The sequence below is a fragment of the Notechis scutatus genome, chromosome 4, assembly GCF_049901735.1.
Source record: "Notechis scutatus isolate UNSWTSFEM ecotype Mainland chromosome 4, rNotScu1.2, whole genome shotgun sequence".
In the NCBI taxonomy this organism is placed as follows: domain Eukaryota; kingdom Metazoa; phylum Chordata; class Lepidosauria; order Squamata; family Elapidae; genus Notechis; species Notechis scutatus.
In genome coordinates this window covers 22,119,779-22,135,292 of record NC_142012.1, presented here as the reverse complement: position 1 = coordinate 22,135,292, position 15,514 = coordinate 22,119,779, and the positions used below count along the sequence as shown (strand labels likewise).

The following is a 15,514-nucleotide window of genomic DNA, read 5'->3' as shown; positions in this document are numbered from 1 at the left end:
CATGTTATCACATTGGCCTGACTCACAAGGAGAGATAAATCTAATAATATTTGGTTTGGGTTTAGCATATTGTGTAAAACTAGCAAATTGTTTCTTATTTAACAAAACTTGATTTTTAAAAAAAATTAATTTCACTTTTATCTCCTCTTTAATATATACAGCTATTCCCTTCTTTTTTCCCTTATCTGCAGGCGCAGTATATAATTTCCCTAATTTGGGGCATTCTAAATAATTTTTTGTTCATTTTTTGAATATGTGTCTCTTGTAAACTTATTATATCTACTTTTTGTTTACTTAATTTTGCTAATGTTCTTTTCCTCTTTATTGCCAAATTTAAACCATTTATATAAATTGATAGTAGATTTATTTCTTCTCCCATTCTCTTAATTGTACCTAATTCCTTGCCTTCTGCTTGCCCGAATCACTCTTTGTGTTCTGGTTGTTGTTTTTTGGTCTTCTTGTTCCTTTTGTTGATGATCTGTCTTTCCCGTTCTTTGCTCTTCCTCTTTATTCTCTTGTTGCTGATATTCCTCTTGGGTATTTGATTTCCTCCTTGCTGCTCTGGTCTTCCGGGCTGACGAGTTGGTCATAGAAATCCTGTGCCTTTTCTAGAGTATCAATTTTAATTCTCTTTTCTTCCCACATAATAAGCATGCCTTCAGAAATCAGCCACCAAAAGAGAATGTCCCTTTTGTTCAATTGTGCAGCCAGAAATCTATAGTCCCGTCTCTGCTCCCTCACCCTTCTTGGGACCTGTTTCAATATCTGAATCTCTTTTCCCTTGTAGACAACAGTTTCATCTCTCGTTATTCGATATACAATGTCTCATACCTTTCTTCTTGTAAACCTTATGTGTACTTCTTTTGGGAGTTTATGTCGCCTGGCATAACTCGTGCTTACCCTATACACATCGTCCAATTCGTTCAGTATTTCATTTTTGTCTCTTCCTAATGTATGTGCTAAGACTTCAGCCATCACCATTTCCAGATCTTCTTCCTTGGTTTCCACAACATTTTGAAATCTAAGATACGATGATGCCCGGTCCATCTCAAGATGGATCAAGGAGTTGTCCATTTCTTTGTTTATTATTTTCCAAATGCCAAGACCAAAAGAGTGCTGAGGAAGACGGGCTCCTAATAACCAGCCTGTTTGTGCAGGTGAGAGCTCCAGCTTTTCTGGACTTCAGCCTCCACACAGGGTGGGACCCTTCTCTGCTTGGAAGCGACAGGAGAAACCTGGCCTTGGGGAGTCCTCTTCTTATGTGGAGGCTGAGGGGGGGGGGGGTGTTGCCTGGTTATTAGGAGCCTGTCATCGGGCGATTCAAACCCAGCCCTCCTTCCCTCCCCCAACTTCCCTCCCCCACACCTGCAAAGGAGGGAGAGGTTTCCTCTGACTTAGGGGAGATATGAGATGGCTCTGCTTTTCTTCCGTTTAAGGGGGAGCCGGTTCCTCCCCGTCCAGATCTTCCCAGCCTCCAGGCACCATGTGGCTTCTTAAATTCTCACTCTCCCCCCCCCACCCCCCGCAAAGGATGAGAGAAGCCCCTCCTTTCCCTTCACTCTGTCCCACAGACTCCCAACCAATCAGGATGAAGAAAAAAACCATTCAAATAAAGCACAAGGCCAGCACCAAATTCAAATAGAAATGGCTGCCAAAGTCTGACACACATGATTAAAAGAACCCAATACACAAGCCTAATGATTGCAGGTGAGATTCTGCTGAAACGTCGCTATAACTTTAAAAGCACAACTATAAAGACATGGGAAAATACCCGAACAAACCTAAATACCATACATATAAATACCTACGAAAACAAACACACATACACACATTATTTATTTAATATTATAAATATTTTTTATATTAAATATATTATCTTTTTTAAAAAAATTCATATTAGTGGTCCTTGGGATTTAAAATTATGAGTTTGGTGGTCCCCGAGGTCGAAAAGGTTGGCGACCCCTGGATTAGAGAAATCCTTTTTTTAATGAACTCAATAAAATTATGCTGAAATTTATTTGGTTAGGTAAAAAGCCTAGAATAAAGATAAAATCATTACAGGATGTAAAAGCAGAGGAAGATTTGGTCTTCCAAATTGGGAGTTATATTACAGCTCAGCAGCACTTACCTGGACGAAAGATTAGATCAATTTAACCAATAAAAGAATACTAAGTCTGGAAACCATGACCCACAAAGAGGATGGCACACCTTTTTGTGGGAAACAGGAACTAAGAAACAACAGTATTTTCATAGACATTTAATTAGGAACTCCCTGTTACAAAACTGGACTAAAACTAAAAAAAGATATTATATGAAGATACCAATTTGGTTATCTGCGATGGAGGCCATGATTCACCCAAGCAACCTAGACGTAGCTAAGATGATAAAACATAAAGATGTACTCGATGTAGAAGGAAACTTGAAATCGATGCCAGATCTCCAAAAGCAAGGGATACATATCGACTGGTGGGCATTACTTCAGTTACAAAATAGATACAAAAAAGATATTAAGGATTTCGGGATATATTTGAAACCACAACAATTAGATAAAAATTTAATAGGCCCAGACCAAAAAAATTTATAAGTACTTGTTGGAGGTGGAATTAGAGGAAGAGATTGTGAAGGGATGTATGATAGCTTGGGCTCAAAACATAGGGCATAACATAAATTTGACAGAATGGGAAAGCATGAGGAATCGAAATTATAAGCTAATGAAATCGGCTGCATACAAAGAGAATGCCTACAAAATGTTTTATAGATGGTATTTGCCTCCTTTGAGATTAGCGAAGATGTATCCTAATATGAACCTGATATGTTGGAAGTGCAAGAAGAAAAAAGGTACATTCTATCATATGTGGTGGTCATGCCCGAAGACTCAAAAATATTGGCTAAAAATCAGAAAATGGTTACAAGAGATTACCAAATTACAAATAGAATTAGAACCAGAATTATTTTTATTGGGGATATTTAAAAAGAAATGCGGGAGAAATATAAAATATTCAATATTACACATCCTGACGGCAGCCAGAATTGCTTACACCCAATGCTGGAAACATTCATCTATACCTCCAGATGAATTGGTCATTCAGAAAATAATGACCTGTGCTGAGATAAATAAATTAACTTTGATGTTAAAAGAAAGAGAGAAGACCGAATATTATAAAATTTGGTAAAAATGGTATGACTGGATTGAACAAAGATAGTTAAATGGTTGATGAATTAAGGATAAGCAATATATAAGTTAAATGTTTATATTTGCATAAATTGTATATACAGTATTTGTAAATAATGCACAAAATAGCAGTATAAGAAGAATGTCAGTTTGTTGAATCTAAGATACTTTTACTTTTTGCTTGCTTTTTGTTTTTTAAAGTTGTAAAAGATCAATAAAATTTATTTTTTAAAAACAAGAAAAACGGTGATGAGTCAGTTTTTACAGTGCCGTTGTAACTTTGAATGATCACTAAATGAACTATTGTAAGTCGAAGATTGCCTTATACAAATTTTCTATAAATCTATGTGATTTTTTTGATATAAATATAATAGTATGGGTTAGCATATTATTATGGCTGATTATGCATTTCCAAAGTGATTTCAACTTTCAGAGTTGTACAAGTGATCGTAATTTCTCCAAAGAACACTTCGCTGATATTTTTGTTCTGTTTTGAGGTAACCAAAATGGAGCCAGTAAAGCATAATATACAGCAGGGCTGTCAAACTCGCGGCCCACGGCCCAGATGTGTCATGCACTGGCCATGCTCACATCCAGTTTAGCAAAGGGGGGGAGTCACGATACATCATATGACGATGCGAGTTTGACACCCCTGTTATATAGGCTTTACCTCTAGTTTTGGAAATTTGAAATTCATCATGGTGTGGAGACTTCGAAAATAAATTTATGAATCATCTGTTTTGACTTTCCTGACCATGACCCATCAACCTTACCAAAAAAAATTATTTTTAATTTTTCCTTGATAGAATATTTATCTCTGCTTAAATCACACTGTCACAATCTTCATGCTTGCAGCAAACTCCAAGGAAAAACCGCGACGAAATGCAAGAGTTAAAGCAGTCTCTCAGAGATGCTGAAGCAGTTGCCTTGGATGCCAGGAAAGAATCTGCATTCCTCCGAAGTGAAAATCTAACACTGAAAGAAAAAATGGTAAAAGAAGAAGTAAAAATTAGTAGTATTATCTGCTGAAAATCAGTTCTATATTTAAAAAAAAAAACTTCAAAACTCCAGAACATGCTTGTTTGTAAAATAGCTTTTATTTATTATTAGAAGACTGTTATGTAAATGGCAAGCAAGCTAATTTTTAAAAAAAACTTGAGGCATCTTTCCTCAGGATCCCACATACATGCAGAAGAAGATAACATTAAGGAGCCTACTGCGATAGAGGTTTAAGTATACAATCTCATATCATATAGATTATGCTGCCTTATAATTCCTAGAATGAATCTAGTGACAATTTGAAGGGTGTGTGTGTGTGTGTGTGTGTGTGTGTGTGTGTGTGTGTGTGTCGCAATGCTGCCTAAGATAATTTTCCTGTAAGCCAGAAAACAGAAATCACAGAGCAAACCATGTTTGTTATACATTGAGAATTTGTACTTGGATGTTCATGTTCATACAATGCTAACTCATTCCCACATAGAACCAGCTCTCAGATACTTACAATCAAATGGAAAAAGACTTTGGAAGCTACAAGACCCAATTAGAAGCAGGAAAAGTCAACTATAAAAAAATGCAGTCTGATCTCCAGAAAGAACTACAATACTACTTGCAAGAAAATGCAAAGCTGACATCGTTGGTGGAAGTTAACAATTCAAAAGGTACTGTTCATAGAAACTTCTTCCCCTGTCTTTTACAAAACCCTAAATGCTGAGAAAAGATTTTATAACTTAAAGTCAGTAGAATGCTGGTAGGAATACTGGGAGTTGTAATTCCAGTAGATGTGGATTAGGAAAGGCATTAATGTTTCAGGAAGGCTTTTGAGAAGTTGGAATGGGAAGGTGTCTTATTTTTTCTGTCATGATGCTTTACTTTTATTTTTTTAGGTTTTGTTTGTTTCTTATGTGTCTTTGTTTGCTGTTATTTCTTGTGTATAGTTTGAGCCTCCTCCCCTTTCCAAATTGGGATTTTTTTAAAAAAAAAAACTAGTGAAGGAGATATTTTAGCCATTTATAATAAAACCATCAAAAGGTTTTCTAATATTTTAAAGCTTATCAAATATACTTTAGGTTTTCATTTATCTCATAGGCATTTGATGAGACATTTAATTTAGTCTCTTTCAACAAAATAATTGCAGCTACCATGAAAAAATATTCTCAGTTATTTTTCCTCTTAAAATGGGTTGCATGTAGGAAAGATCCTGGAATTCAATTTGACAAATTCCTATATTTGACAAAAAGGATATAACTGATGCTGTGAAGTTTCAAAATTAAAGATTGCTCTTAAATCAGAAGTCATATCAGTAGAACAGGGGTGAAATTCAAAATGGAGAAAGGAAACTGCATAACTGAGAAAAGGAACAGAGGAAATAAACCAAACTGTATTGAGCAACAAAGTTTTACTTTTCAGGGATGCAAGGGAGATTGACTTTTGTTGTTGTGTCAATGTTTTCTGTTTCTTTCAACATTATCATTTGCAAAACTCAGGCTATAAATTACTCTATTTTAACAATAAATTCACCGTACCCAAAATGTATAAAATATAACTGGGGCTATAGCTCAGGGATAGATTCTTTACTTGTGGAAGGTCCAAGATTTAATCTCCAGTTTTTCTAAGTAAGACTGCAAAAATGCATGATGATATGGGCTCCCTATGATGTAGCTTCCTATGTATAGAACAATCCAGTCAACACAGCACAGTTGTCATTCATTTTTGTGATAAGTTTGGCCTATCTTTTCCAGACTTGCTACCATATATGGAGTTGGAAGGGAAAATGGAGGATTTAAAAAATGAGCTGAATAAAGCTTTGGAAGAGAATGTGAGCTTAAAGGAAAAGTTGACTGATTTATCAGAAGCAAACTTTGGATCAGATCTTGAAATCTTACATAAAGAGGTAAAACTATTGCATGAGTCACTGGAAATTATTCAGTACCATTTTATATGGCACTGAATTTTCCAGTGAAAAGTTTTCTCTTTTCAGAATAAAGTTTATTTTCTTTACTGTTTCCTAAAACAGACTTCTAGCACTAGTGAGCTATTTCAGCATTGTAAACAATTTTATTGACTTTTAGCAGAATTTGTGTCCACCAGTAATTAGTAGCTAGAGCTTTACACAGTGCCTTTGGAACATGCTCCCAGCAAAATAAATAATTGTCTCCTGGAGTAGCTTCCATAGCAGTTACCCAATCCTGCTTTATTGATTCAAAAGCATTTGAAAATTAAATTAGAAACCACAATGTTATTTTATTACATTATATTCTGGTTTCTGTCATATTTGGAGAATGGAATTTTGAGTGTTAGAGATTGCTAAACTTGGGGAATCCAGAATTTAGATGTTAGAAGATAGGATTGATTGGCAATAGTGTGATAAGCAGTTATAGTCTCCAGCTAGGAAAATAGAGCAAGTCTCTACAAGATTTCTTTTTAACACTTAAGCAAGATAATGATAGAAAATCTTTTGATTAGTTTTGGAATAATGACAGACATCAAATTGATTCCCGTTAGAGGAGGAAACCTAGAAACCCAAACAATTATCTTCCATTATTATCCAGTTAATTTTTAAAACATAACAAAAACACTAAGAACTGTTCTCTGATATTTTGTTCATAATGTATGCTTTTGGTCTTATTAACAGATTGTTGAAAAAAATGAAACAATTGCTTTGCTGATGTCAGAAAAGGAAATGTTGCTGTCTCAAGTTGGTGAAAAAGAGAGAATGGTTCATGAAGCAACTCAAGCACTGGCATCGAAAATGGATTTAGCAAATGATGAAGTAATAAGAGGAAACACCGTAGCTTTTGAAGAACTCAGACAGCCATGTGATAAATTGGAGCAGAAATCCTTGGTTGTGGCTGAAGAAGATAAATCCATGAAAACACAAATAGATTCCTATTCCAATGGTAGTTTCAATGCATCCATCCATTATGATACCCAAGAGGTAAGTGCCCATTTTATAATATAAGTTAATACATACATTGTTGCATATTTTGATGCTTTATCTTTGCCCATACCTGCTTATGTTAAATATATTATTGATCATATATTATTACACAAAGGGTTGGATTATAAATATTGCAAGAACCAACAGATCACTAACAGCTCTGCAAATAGAGCTAGTCCTTGACTTACAATCACAATTGAGACCAACATTTCTGTGGTTAAGTGAGGCATTTGTGAAGTGAGCTTTGCCCCATTTTACGACCTTTCTTGCCACAGTTGTTAAGTGAAACACTGCAGTTGATAACCCGATTAAGTGAATCTGATTTCCCCATTGACTTTGCTTGTAGAAGGTCGCAAAAGGGGATCATGTGACCTTGAGACACAGCAACAGTCATAAATGTAAACCAGTTGCCAAGCATCTGAATTTTGCACACCTGGTCTTGCTGTGAAAGTCATATCTGTGAAAAACGGTCATGTCACTTTTTTCAGTATCATTGTAACTTTGAACAGTCACTAAAAGAACTGTAAGTTGAGGACTACCTGTACTGAAACTTATGGCACCTAGGTCTTAGCTGGAATCATTAAACTTACTTTGTCTTCGCCTTTAATATCTGAGATATTATTCCAGAAGGAGTTGTACTATTAAATTGCTCAGTATGCTTACCATTTCAACCAGTGCAGAAGTGCATGCAGCCTTACCTACACCAACAGAAATAAGCTGGAGTAGCATAATATGTGATGCTTAGCTAACTTGAAACTGCTAATTGTGTTGTCTTGACCTAGTTCATACATGCTATCATGCTAAATTATAACATAGAGGGTTTTTTTTAGACACTGCATGTTATGCGAATATAATATGTTATGCATGTTTGATTAAATCTAGACTTAGGACTTGGAGCATTGTATGAATCTCTCCATTATATCAAAGTTACAGGAAGTATCAGATCCTTTATAATTTGTGTATCAAATTGCATCTGGGAGCCTATTGTATGGAAACCTAGGTGCCTCTTGGTTATTACTATTGTTATTGCTTTGTTTAATTTTCCAATTTCACATAGAAAATGGAATGGAATTATCTGCTGCTGCTTTAAAGGAAAAGATTTAGCAGGAAATTTCCTACTGTGAATGAATTAATCATGAATGCAAAACAGATTGAAGCATAAGTTGACTTATCACTTATGGAATATCTTTCCTATGATTTCCTCTGTATCTCTACACCTAGTAATAGTCCCACTTACATTCCCTGGTTCTGCATCCATCTAGTATTTTGTATACTAAAAGTTGAAGCAGAGATTAAGTAGGGCTCTAGGATATCATAAGTCTGCTAGTAGTCTAGAATCTTTGTCTCTCCATAGTCTCAGCCATTACACTATATTGACTATCCATTCAAGAGGATCATTGTTTAAAAGAATATTGTTACAATACCCTTAGAATGTTTTTGTGGAAGCAGCATCAATTTTTCATATATTTACATATTTTGAAGTTATTTGATAGTAGAAGGAGAATGTGGAGGAGGGGAAATGATTCTTAACTATTGTGCAAATAATTCATTAAGATTATTGCAAAAGAAAGTTAAATGCGATTACAGAATTTGACAACTTTTGATGCTGCATTTTCAATATATTGTGTTTAACATATATGCTATAATTTCCTGAAAACTCAAAGCAATCTAGCAAAAATGAAGAATTACAGGAGAAGGACTTGGAGCAAGAGGAGCTGATCACTCTTCAAAAACAACTGGATGAAGCTCATCAAAAGTTGAGTGAAATGGAAAAGCTCAAGGATCAGTTTAAGGCTTGGGAGTCTAAAATGGAAGATGAAGAGGCACAAAAGTCAGACATGATGGAAAGACTTCAGGAGGAGAAAGAAAAAATAAGAGCCTTGACCCAAGAAAGAAATGACTTCAAACAAAAACAGGAAGCCCTTGAGAAGGAGAGAGATCAGCTCAAAGAAGATATACAAGATACTGTTTCAATGGTAAGCTAAACACGGCAGAGAAACAGACAAAGAGCAGGTGACTATCATTATGGACCTTATTCTTTTGGAACCTTTAATTGGTTGCATATGGTTAGGAGTCAGCAAGGATTGTGTTTGATGATCACTAACAGCCAAAAATATTGGTCTTTTAGGGAAGTTAAGAGTGAAAACAGGCACGTTGTGCCTCAAATGCTGAGTATGGGATTTCCATCCTTACATTCGTTTTACATGTGCTTTTCAGAAAAATGCAACTAAACCTTGCTTGGGGGGGGGGGGGGTTTGGAATTTTTTTGGAGAAAAATTAATTAGTGGAACAACTTTCTTCCAGAAGTTGTGAGTGCTGGAGGTTTTCAAGAAGAGATTGTCTATTTGTCTGAAATGGTATAGGGTCTCCTGCTTGAAGAGGGTTGAACTACAAGACTTCCAACTCTGGTGCCTTCCAACTCTGTTGTGCTTTTCTGTTCTGCTACCACATGTAACATCAAATTGTTTATCCTTGTATTAAGAAAGCAACCAAGTGTAGGAGAAAATATTATTTGCACCCCACAATATATTTTGTGTTAATTTTAATGCATACATATGTATATTTTTCTATCTTTTTATGAAAGAATATTGAAGCCCAGGAGGGGTTCAGGAATGCCCAGAATTCTTTGAAGCAGTGTCAGAAGCACATCAAAGAACTTGAAGAAACAATTGCAGAAAAAGACAAACAGATTTCAAGAATTAAGGAAACTTTAGAGATCACAACTGATGATCAAAAAAAACAGGTAAGAGATATCTGTAACAGAAATGCATTGACAGAATGAAGTTTTGGTTAAGTTTCTTGATCTGGGATGTACTTTTTCTGTTAGATCAAAGCTGCTCATTTATTTCCTCCAAAGAACTTACGGAATGATATATTCATTGCAGATACTGAAATTAACAGGCGACTTGAAAGACGTCTCTGTAAACAAAACTCAAAATGAAGAAGATACAAAACAGATTGTGCTAGAAGTCAACAATGAACTTCAACGAATTAAGGAGCAGATTACCACTCTCCAGCAAGAAAAGGTGGTGTTACAGCATCAACTGGAGGATTTGGAAAAGGAAAAGAATCAGTATCTAGAAAGCAATCAAATGGTACATATCAATCAATGTATTCATTCTTTTTGACCAGGAATGGTGCAGTGGCCTAGAGGTGGAGCTTTTGCCTCATAATCAGGAGGCTGTGAGATTGATCCTAGGTAGAGGCACATATTTCTCTCACTGGGCACACTGAGAATATATATGCTGAACAAAACTGCATTGGCAACAGGAAGGGCATCCGGCCATTAAAACATTCTGGTAGCTCCATTCAGTTGCCCAGACTCCACCCCGCAAGGGATTACGGGCTCATTAAATGAAGATGATGATTCATTCTTTTTGACCACCTGTTGTAACAAATAAACCTGCAAAAAAGTGCCCAAACATTAATAAAATATATATTAAAATGTACCAAAAATCAGTAAACACATTGAAATGGAATTATTACAGCAAAGGAAATATTAGAAAACTTTAATAAGAATATTTGATAAAATATTCTCTCTATTTAGCAGCATCCCATGCAAAGCTTGCTAATTTGAATAAAAGCTTGGAGGTTGACAACTTGTAGACCGGGACAAAAAAAAATTCAAGTGTGCTGACATCTGTGGCACATCAGTTCATTTTTCACAACCAGTCTGCTGTAAAGATTATAGTAGCTATGGCAATAGCACTTATATATCGCTTCATGGTGCTTTATAGCCCTCTCTAAGCAGTTTACAGAGTCAGCATATTGCCCACAACAATCTGGGTCCTCATTTTACTGACCTCGGAAGGATAGAAGGCTGAGTCAACCTTGAGCTGGTCAGGATCGAACTCCTGGCAGTCAGCAGAGTTCGCTCTCAATACTGCATTCTAACCACTGCGCCACCACACAATGAATTACTTCTAACCATCAAAAGATTGCTAGTTCCTTCTCTGAAAGCACGGCATATTTTTTCTTTCCTACCTTTCATAAAAAATCAGAAACGTGTATACTATTTGATAGGTTCAATTTCATAAACATTTTTTCTCAAATCCAACAGCTACAAACAAAGTCCTTTAACCTGCAGCAGTTGCTCCAGACAAATCAGAATGCAGAAAATTTTGATGACTCAGAGCAGCTAAAAATTAGCTGCTTTGAGTCTCAAGTGGAAGCCCTGCAGAAGGAGAAAGCTGAGCTGGTTCAGAAGCTTCACAGCACTGAAGAAGACATCAAATACATTGGCCAAGAAAAAGAGCATCTGAGAACAGAGGTAGAGGTTCTTCAAGCTGAAAAGGATACCATGACTCAAACTGTCCACCGTCTAGGTGAGACTCTAGAGAAGCTGATTCCAACGGTAAGAATTCAATTGCTGCCACCTTTGGGGAGGTACTTTTTTATTGGATTAAGATTTAATTTAAATGTGGCTTGATTTCATGTGGCTTGATTTTTTCTTAAAGAACCTGGGACTTCAGGAACAACTGAGGGAGGCTAATAATTCTCTCAGCGAATACAAGAAAATGGTAGAAGAACTGAAAGGAAAAACCTTAGCCCCAGATTCTCAGATTTCAAAAATTGATGAGGAATTGAAACAAAAGGTAGGAAAATGTGTGACACTTTAAAAGCATTATTGTTATTTATTAGATTTAAAGACCACCTGGTTCCAGAATAATTTTGTTCAGTTTATAGTTTTTAAAAAAGAAACATCTGAAGCATTTGGAAAACTATATCCCATATATCCCTCCCCCAAAATAAAAAATATTCCACCAACAACAAGCCTTCTGAAATCCTTTGCTGTAAGTCCTTTAAAGATTCTTGGAATGTCATCAGGGAAGGAGTTACATTGGATCTCAGAAAGGATAGGCAGAAGCCATGAGAGATATCCAGATACAGCTTTATAGGTTATAAACAACACCTTGAATTGCACCTGGAGCTTCTAATTGGTCTTCAAAGGCAGCCCGACCTAGACTGCATTGCAGTAATTCCACCTGTAAGTTACTAGGACTTGAGAAACCATCTTTGATGGGTTTCCTGATCCAGGAATGAATGCAATGGGTAACACCAGATGAAGTTATGCAAAGGTACTCTATCATAGTTGCTACCTGCTCTTCAAGTAGGAGCAACAAGTACCAGATAACCCACAGATTAAGCACCAGTCGTGACAAGAGGAGTGTAGCCTCTTGTCTCATAGCCTCATCCAAGGCTAAAGTTGGTAAAACCAAGTGGCTGGGTGCTCAAAAGTACACAGGTTTTGACAGGATTGAGCACGATGCTTTCAACATCTGCTGTTTAAAGTTCTCCAGTGCCCTCATCAATAATTTTTATTTGAAAGTTCACAGTTATTCTAAAGTTCACCGTTATTGAAACTCTTGATGTTTTCTTGAATTGCATTATAGAAATTGATGTGCCGACTGGGTTTTATTTCATGATGTAATGAGTTTTGTTTTCTTTTTCTCAATATATATTTTAGGCTGAGGATACTCAATTGGAGCTGGAGAAATTGTTATCTTATGTAAAATTACAAGAAGATGAGGTTAATACACAGAAGAATTTAGTTCTTGAGGAACAACAGAAGTTTCAGAAACTTGAAGAGGAATTTAAAGAAGAAACAAAAAAACTAAAAGAAAAGGTAAGTAAATGACAAGTAGAATAATGTTCATAAATATGGCCTAAAAATTCAGAATGACTTTTTAAGGAAGCCCAGGTTTTTTTTGACAATATGTCCCGTTTATATTTTAAATTATTTCTAAAAGCATCTAATTTTAAAAATTCAAGATAGTATAGATGAAAAGGAACTCTTTTCCCCAAATTACACAGAACATATTCAGAAAGTAGAATTGATTATCAGTTGCAATGGTGATAAATTTGAAAATGGGATTACCCGAATTAATAGAGGAATGGAACATTTTTCCAAATTACCAGAAGGTGAGCATGATATCTTGCTGATGTCCTCTGTGAGGAATCGGTCTTAAGGGAAGAAAAGATGAACTGGTTAGGACTTTGGTTTAATCCACCATGATTCTTTGACATTCATTGAAGCTTGAATTTTTCTTACAAAATCTTATAAAATAAATTAAAACTTGGGGAGCGGGGTGCATTGAGTTTCATATTTGTTTTATTTCTATAAGCCATCCAGAGTTGTCATTAGTTGGGAAGCCATATAAATTTCTTTAATAAATTAAAATTTTGTCTTGATTCAACTGATCAATTTTCAGTTCGATCTGTACAGAAAATTCTGCTGCCAAAGTCATTTATAAAGCAGAGTTCTAACGTGGAAGAACTATGGCTTGGCCAGTTCCTGTTCATTTTTTTTTTTTTTCATAAATGTTATGGTGGATCATTTAGATTTAACTTTCTGAACGCATCTCCTTTCAACTTTAAGCAGACAGAGGAGCACTGGTAGCTCTGGTTCAATTTTGCAGAGATGATCTTTTGGACACAAACCATCATAGTACCAAAATCCTGCCAGAAGGATTTTGCCAGAAGACCTAAGAGAAAAATGAGTTAAATTCTTGGACATGAACTTCCATGATAGCTCTTAAGTAGGTCATGGAAGCTGTCCTGCACAATATCCCCAGAGAACTACCACCACCATTCTAAAAACTTTTTGATTAAACTGAGATTTGTAGATCTCAAACTATAAACTTAAGAAAAGTCTCTGGCACAAATGTATGGTATTCGGTTGTGTCTCTTTTCACTCTTAAAATGTTCTACAACTGGAGAACGGCCGATTGAATGAGAAGGCCAGAATATGTTGTCAGCATTCAGTTCTAGATATCCTTGCATACACACTACACCATTGCTAGATGGATACCAGATTATTTGTAACAATTTTTGCTGGTCAAACTATTATCCCTTGAGCTCTCCCCTCCACCCCCAGCCATCTTTTTTTTAAAAAATCCTTTATGTTACAAATTGACCAATTCATTCTTTATGTGGCACAGTTTTCTATCATATTGAATCAGAGAACGGGGGATAGGGTATAAGCCCCAAAATTCCCAGGACATCATTTTTAAAAGTGGGAAACTTCCAAATTACTACCTATTAATTAACCCTACAATGCACATGGGGGGAAAATAGACAAAATCCTGACATCTGTGACATTGTCCCATTATCAACCTGTAAACCTTGTGTAGATAAAAATGTTTCCTCTGGATTCTGATTGTTTAAAAAAAACCTCTGCTATACACTCTTGGTGCCTTTCTTCGTATTTCTAAATAATCAGAAGTTTTGGACTTACTCCCAAATAATCAGGGGTAAATGCAAAGCAGCCCAATTCCTCTTCATCAAAATCATGTTTCAGATCCAACACCTAGAAAACAATTCTTGCAAGCTGCAGCAACTGCTCTGCCTAAAAGAAGAGGAGAGTCAGCAGAATGTAGAAATCACGAAGGATGCAGAACAGCTGGAAAGTATCTCTGAGTCCCAAATGGAAGCCCTGCAGAGGGAGAAAGCCGAGCTGGTTCAGAAAGTTCAGAGCACTGAAGAAAACATCAAATATATCAGCCAAGAAAAAGAGCATCTGAGAACAGAAATGGAGGTTCTTCAAACCGAGAAGGATAACATGATTCAAACTGTCCACCGTCTGACTGTGACTATAGAGAGGCTTGTTCCAGTGGTAAGAATTCATTCACACTCATTCATTCATTCAATTTATATGCCGCCATCTTGTTTCAAAGTAAATTAATTTGCTGCCACCTTTGAGGGAAGTCCTTTTTATTGGAATAGCATTTTATTTAAATGTGGTGATCAACTTGATTGCATGTGACTATTATTATTTTGTTGTTGTTAAAGAATTTGGAACTGCAGCAAGAACTGAAGGAGGCTAATAATTCTCTCAGAGAACATAAGGAAATGGTAGAAGAACTAAAAGAAAAAATTGTATCTACAGATTTTCAGACTTTGAAAATTCATGAGGAGCTGAAGAAAAAAGTAAGAAAGATGCAATTTTAAAACTTTTTAATACTAAAGAGTGTCTCTTGTTTTAAACTCCCCTTCCCTGGTCAATATTTTTTATTTAAACTAAAGGAATTGGTGGAATCTCAATTTCATGAACTTAATATTTCTTTGTTTTATACATTTATGTCCTGAATAATTGTATCTCATGACATAATCTCTCCCTCCCTCTCTCTCTCTCCCTCTACACACACACACACACACACACACACACACGCATTAAGAGTGAGGATAGTCAACTTGAACTGGAAAAATTGATGTATGTAAAATCACAAGAAAATGAGGTAAATATTCAGAATTTGCTTCTTGAGAAACAGCAGATGTTTCAGAAATTTGAACAAGAGATTAAAGAAGAAACAAAGCACTTGAAAGAAAAAGTAAAAAAAAAAAATACAAGTTTTAAATTTAAAAAAAAAATGAAGCCTGGACAGATAAAAAGAAACCATTTTGTT

At 35.8% G+C, this 15,514-nt stretch overlaps 1 protein-coding gene across 1 annotated transcript in view; it reads left to right on the top strand.

Annotated features, from left to right (window-relative positions):
- Positions 1-15,514, top strand: part of CENPE (centromere protein E) — a 57,028-nt gene that overhangs the window by 17,556 nt on the left and 23,958 nt on the right. The window contains 12 exon segments of the mRNA XM_087962598.1: positions 4,028-4,162; positions 4,653-4,830; positions 5,911-6,062; positions 6,804-7,106; positions 8,774-9,085; positions 9,694-9,852; positions 9,995-10,204; positions 11,170-11,463; positions 11,567-11,704; positions 12,577-12,735; positions 14,410-14,724; positions 14,901-15,038. Coding sequence (XP_087818724.1) covers positions 4,028-4,162; positions 4,653-4,830; positions 5,911-6,062; positions 6,804-7,106; positions 8,774-9,085; positions 9,694-9,852; positions 9,995-10,204; positions 11,170-11,463; positions 11,567-11,704; positions 12,577-12,735; positions 14,410-14,724; positions 14,901-15,038 — 2,493 coding nt within the window.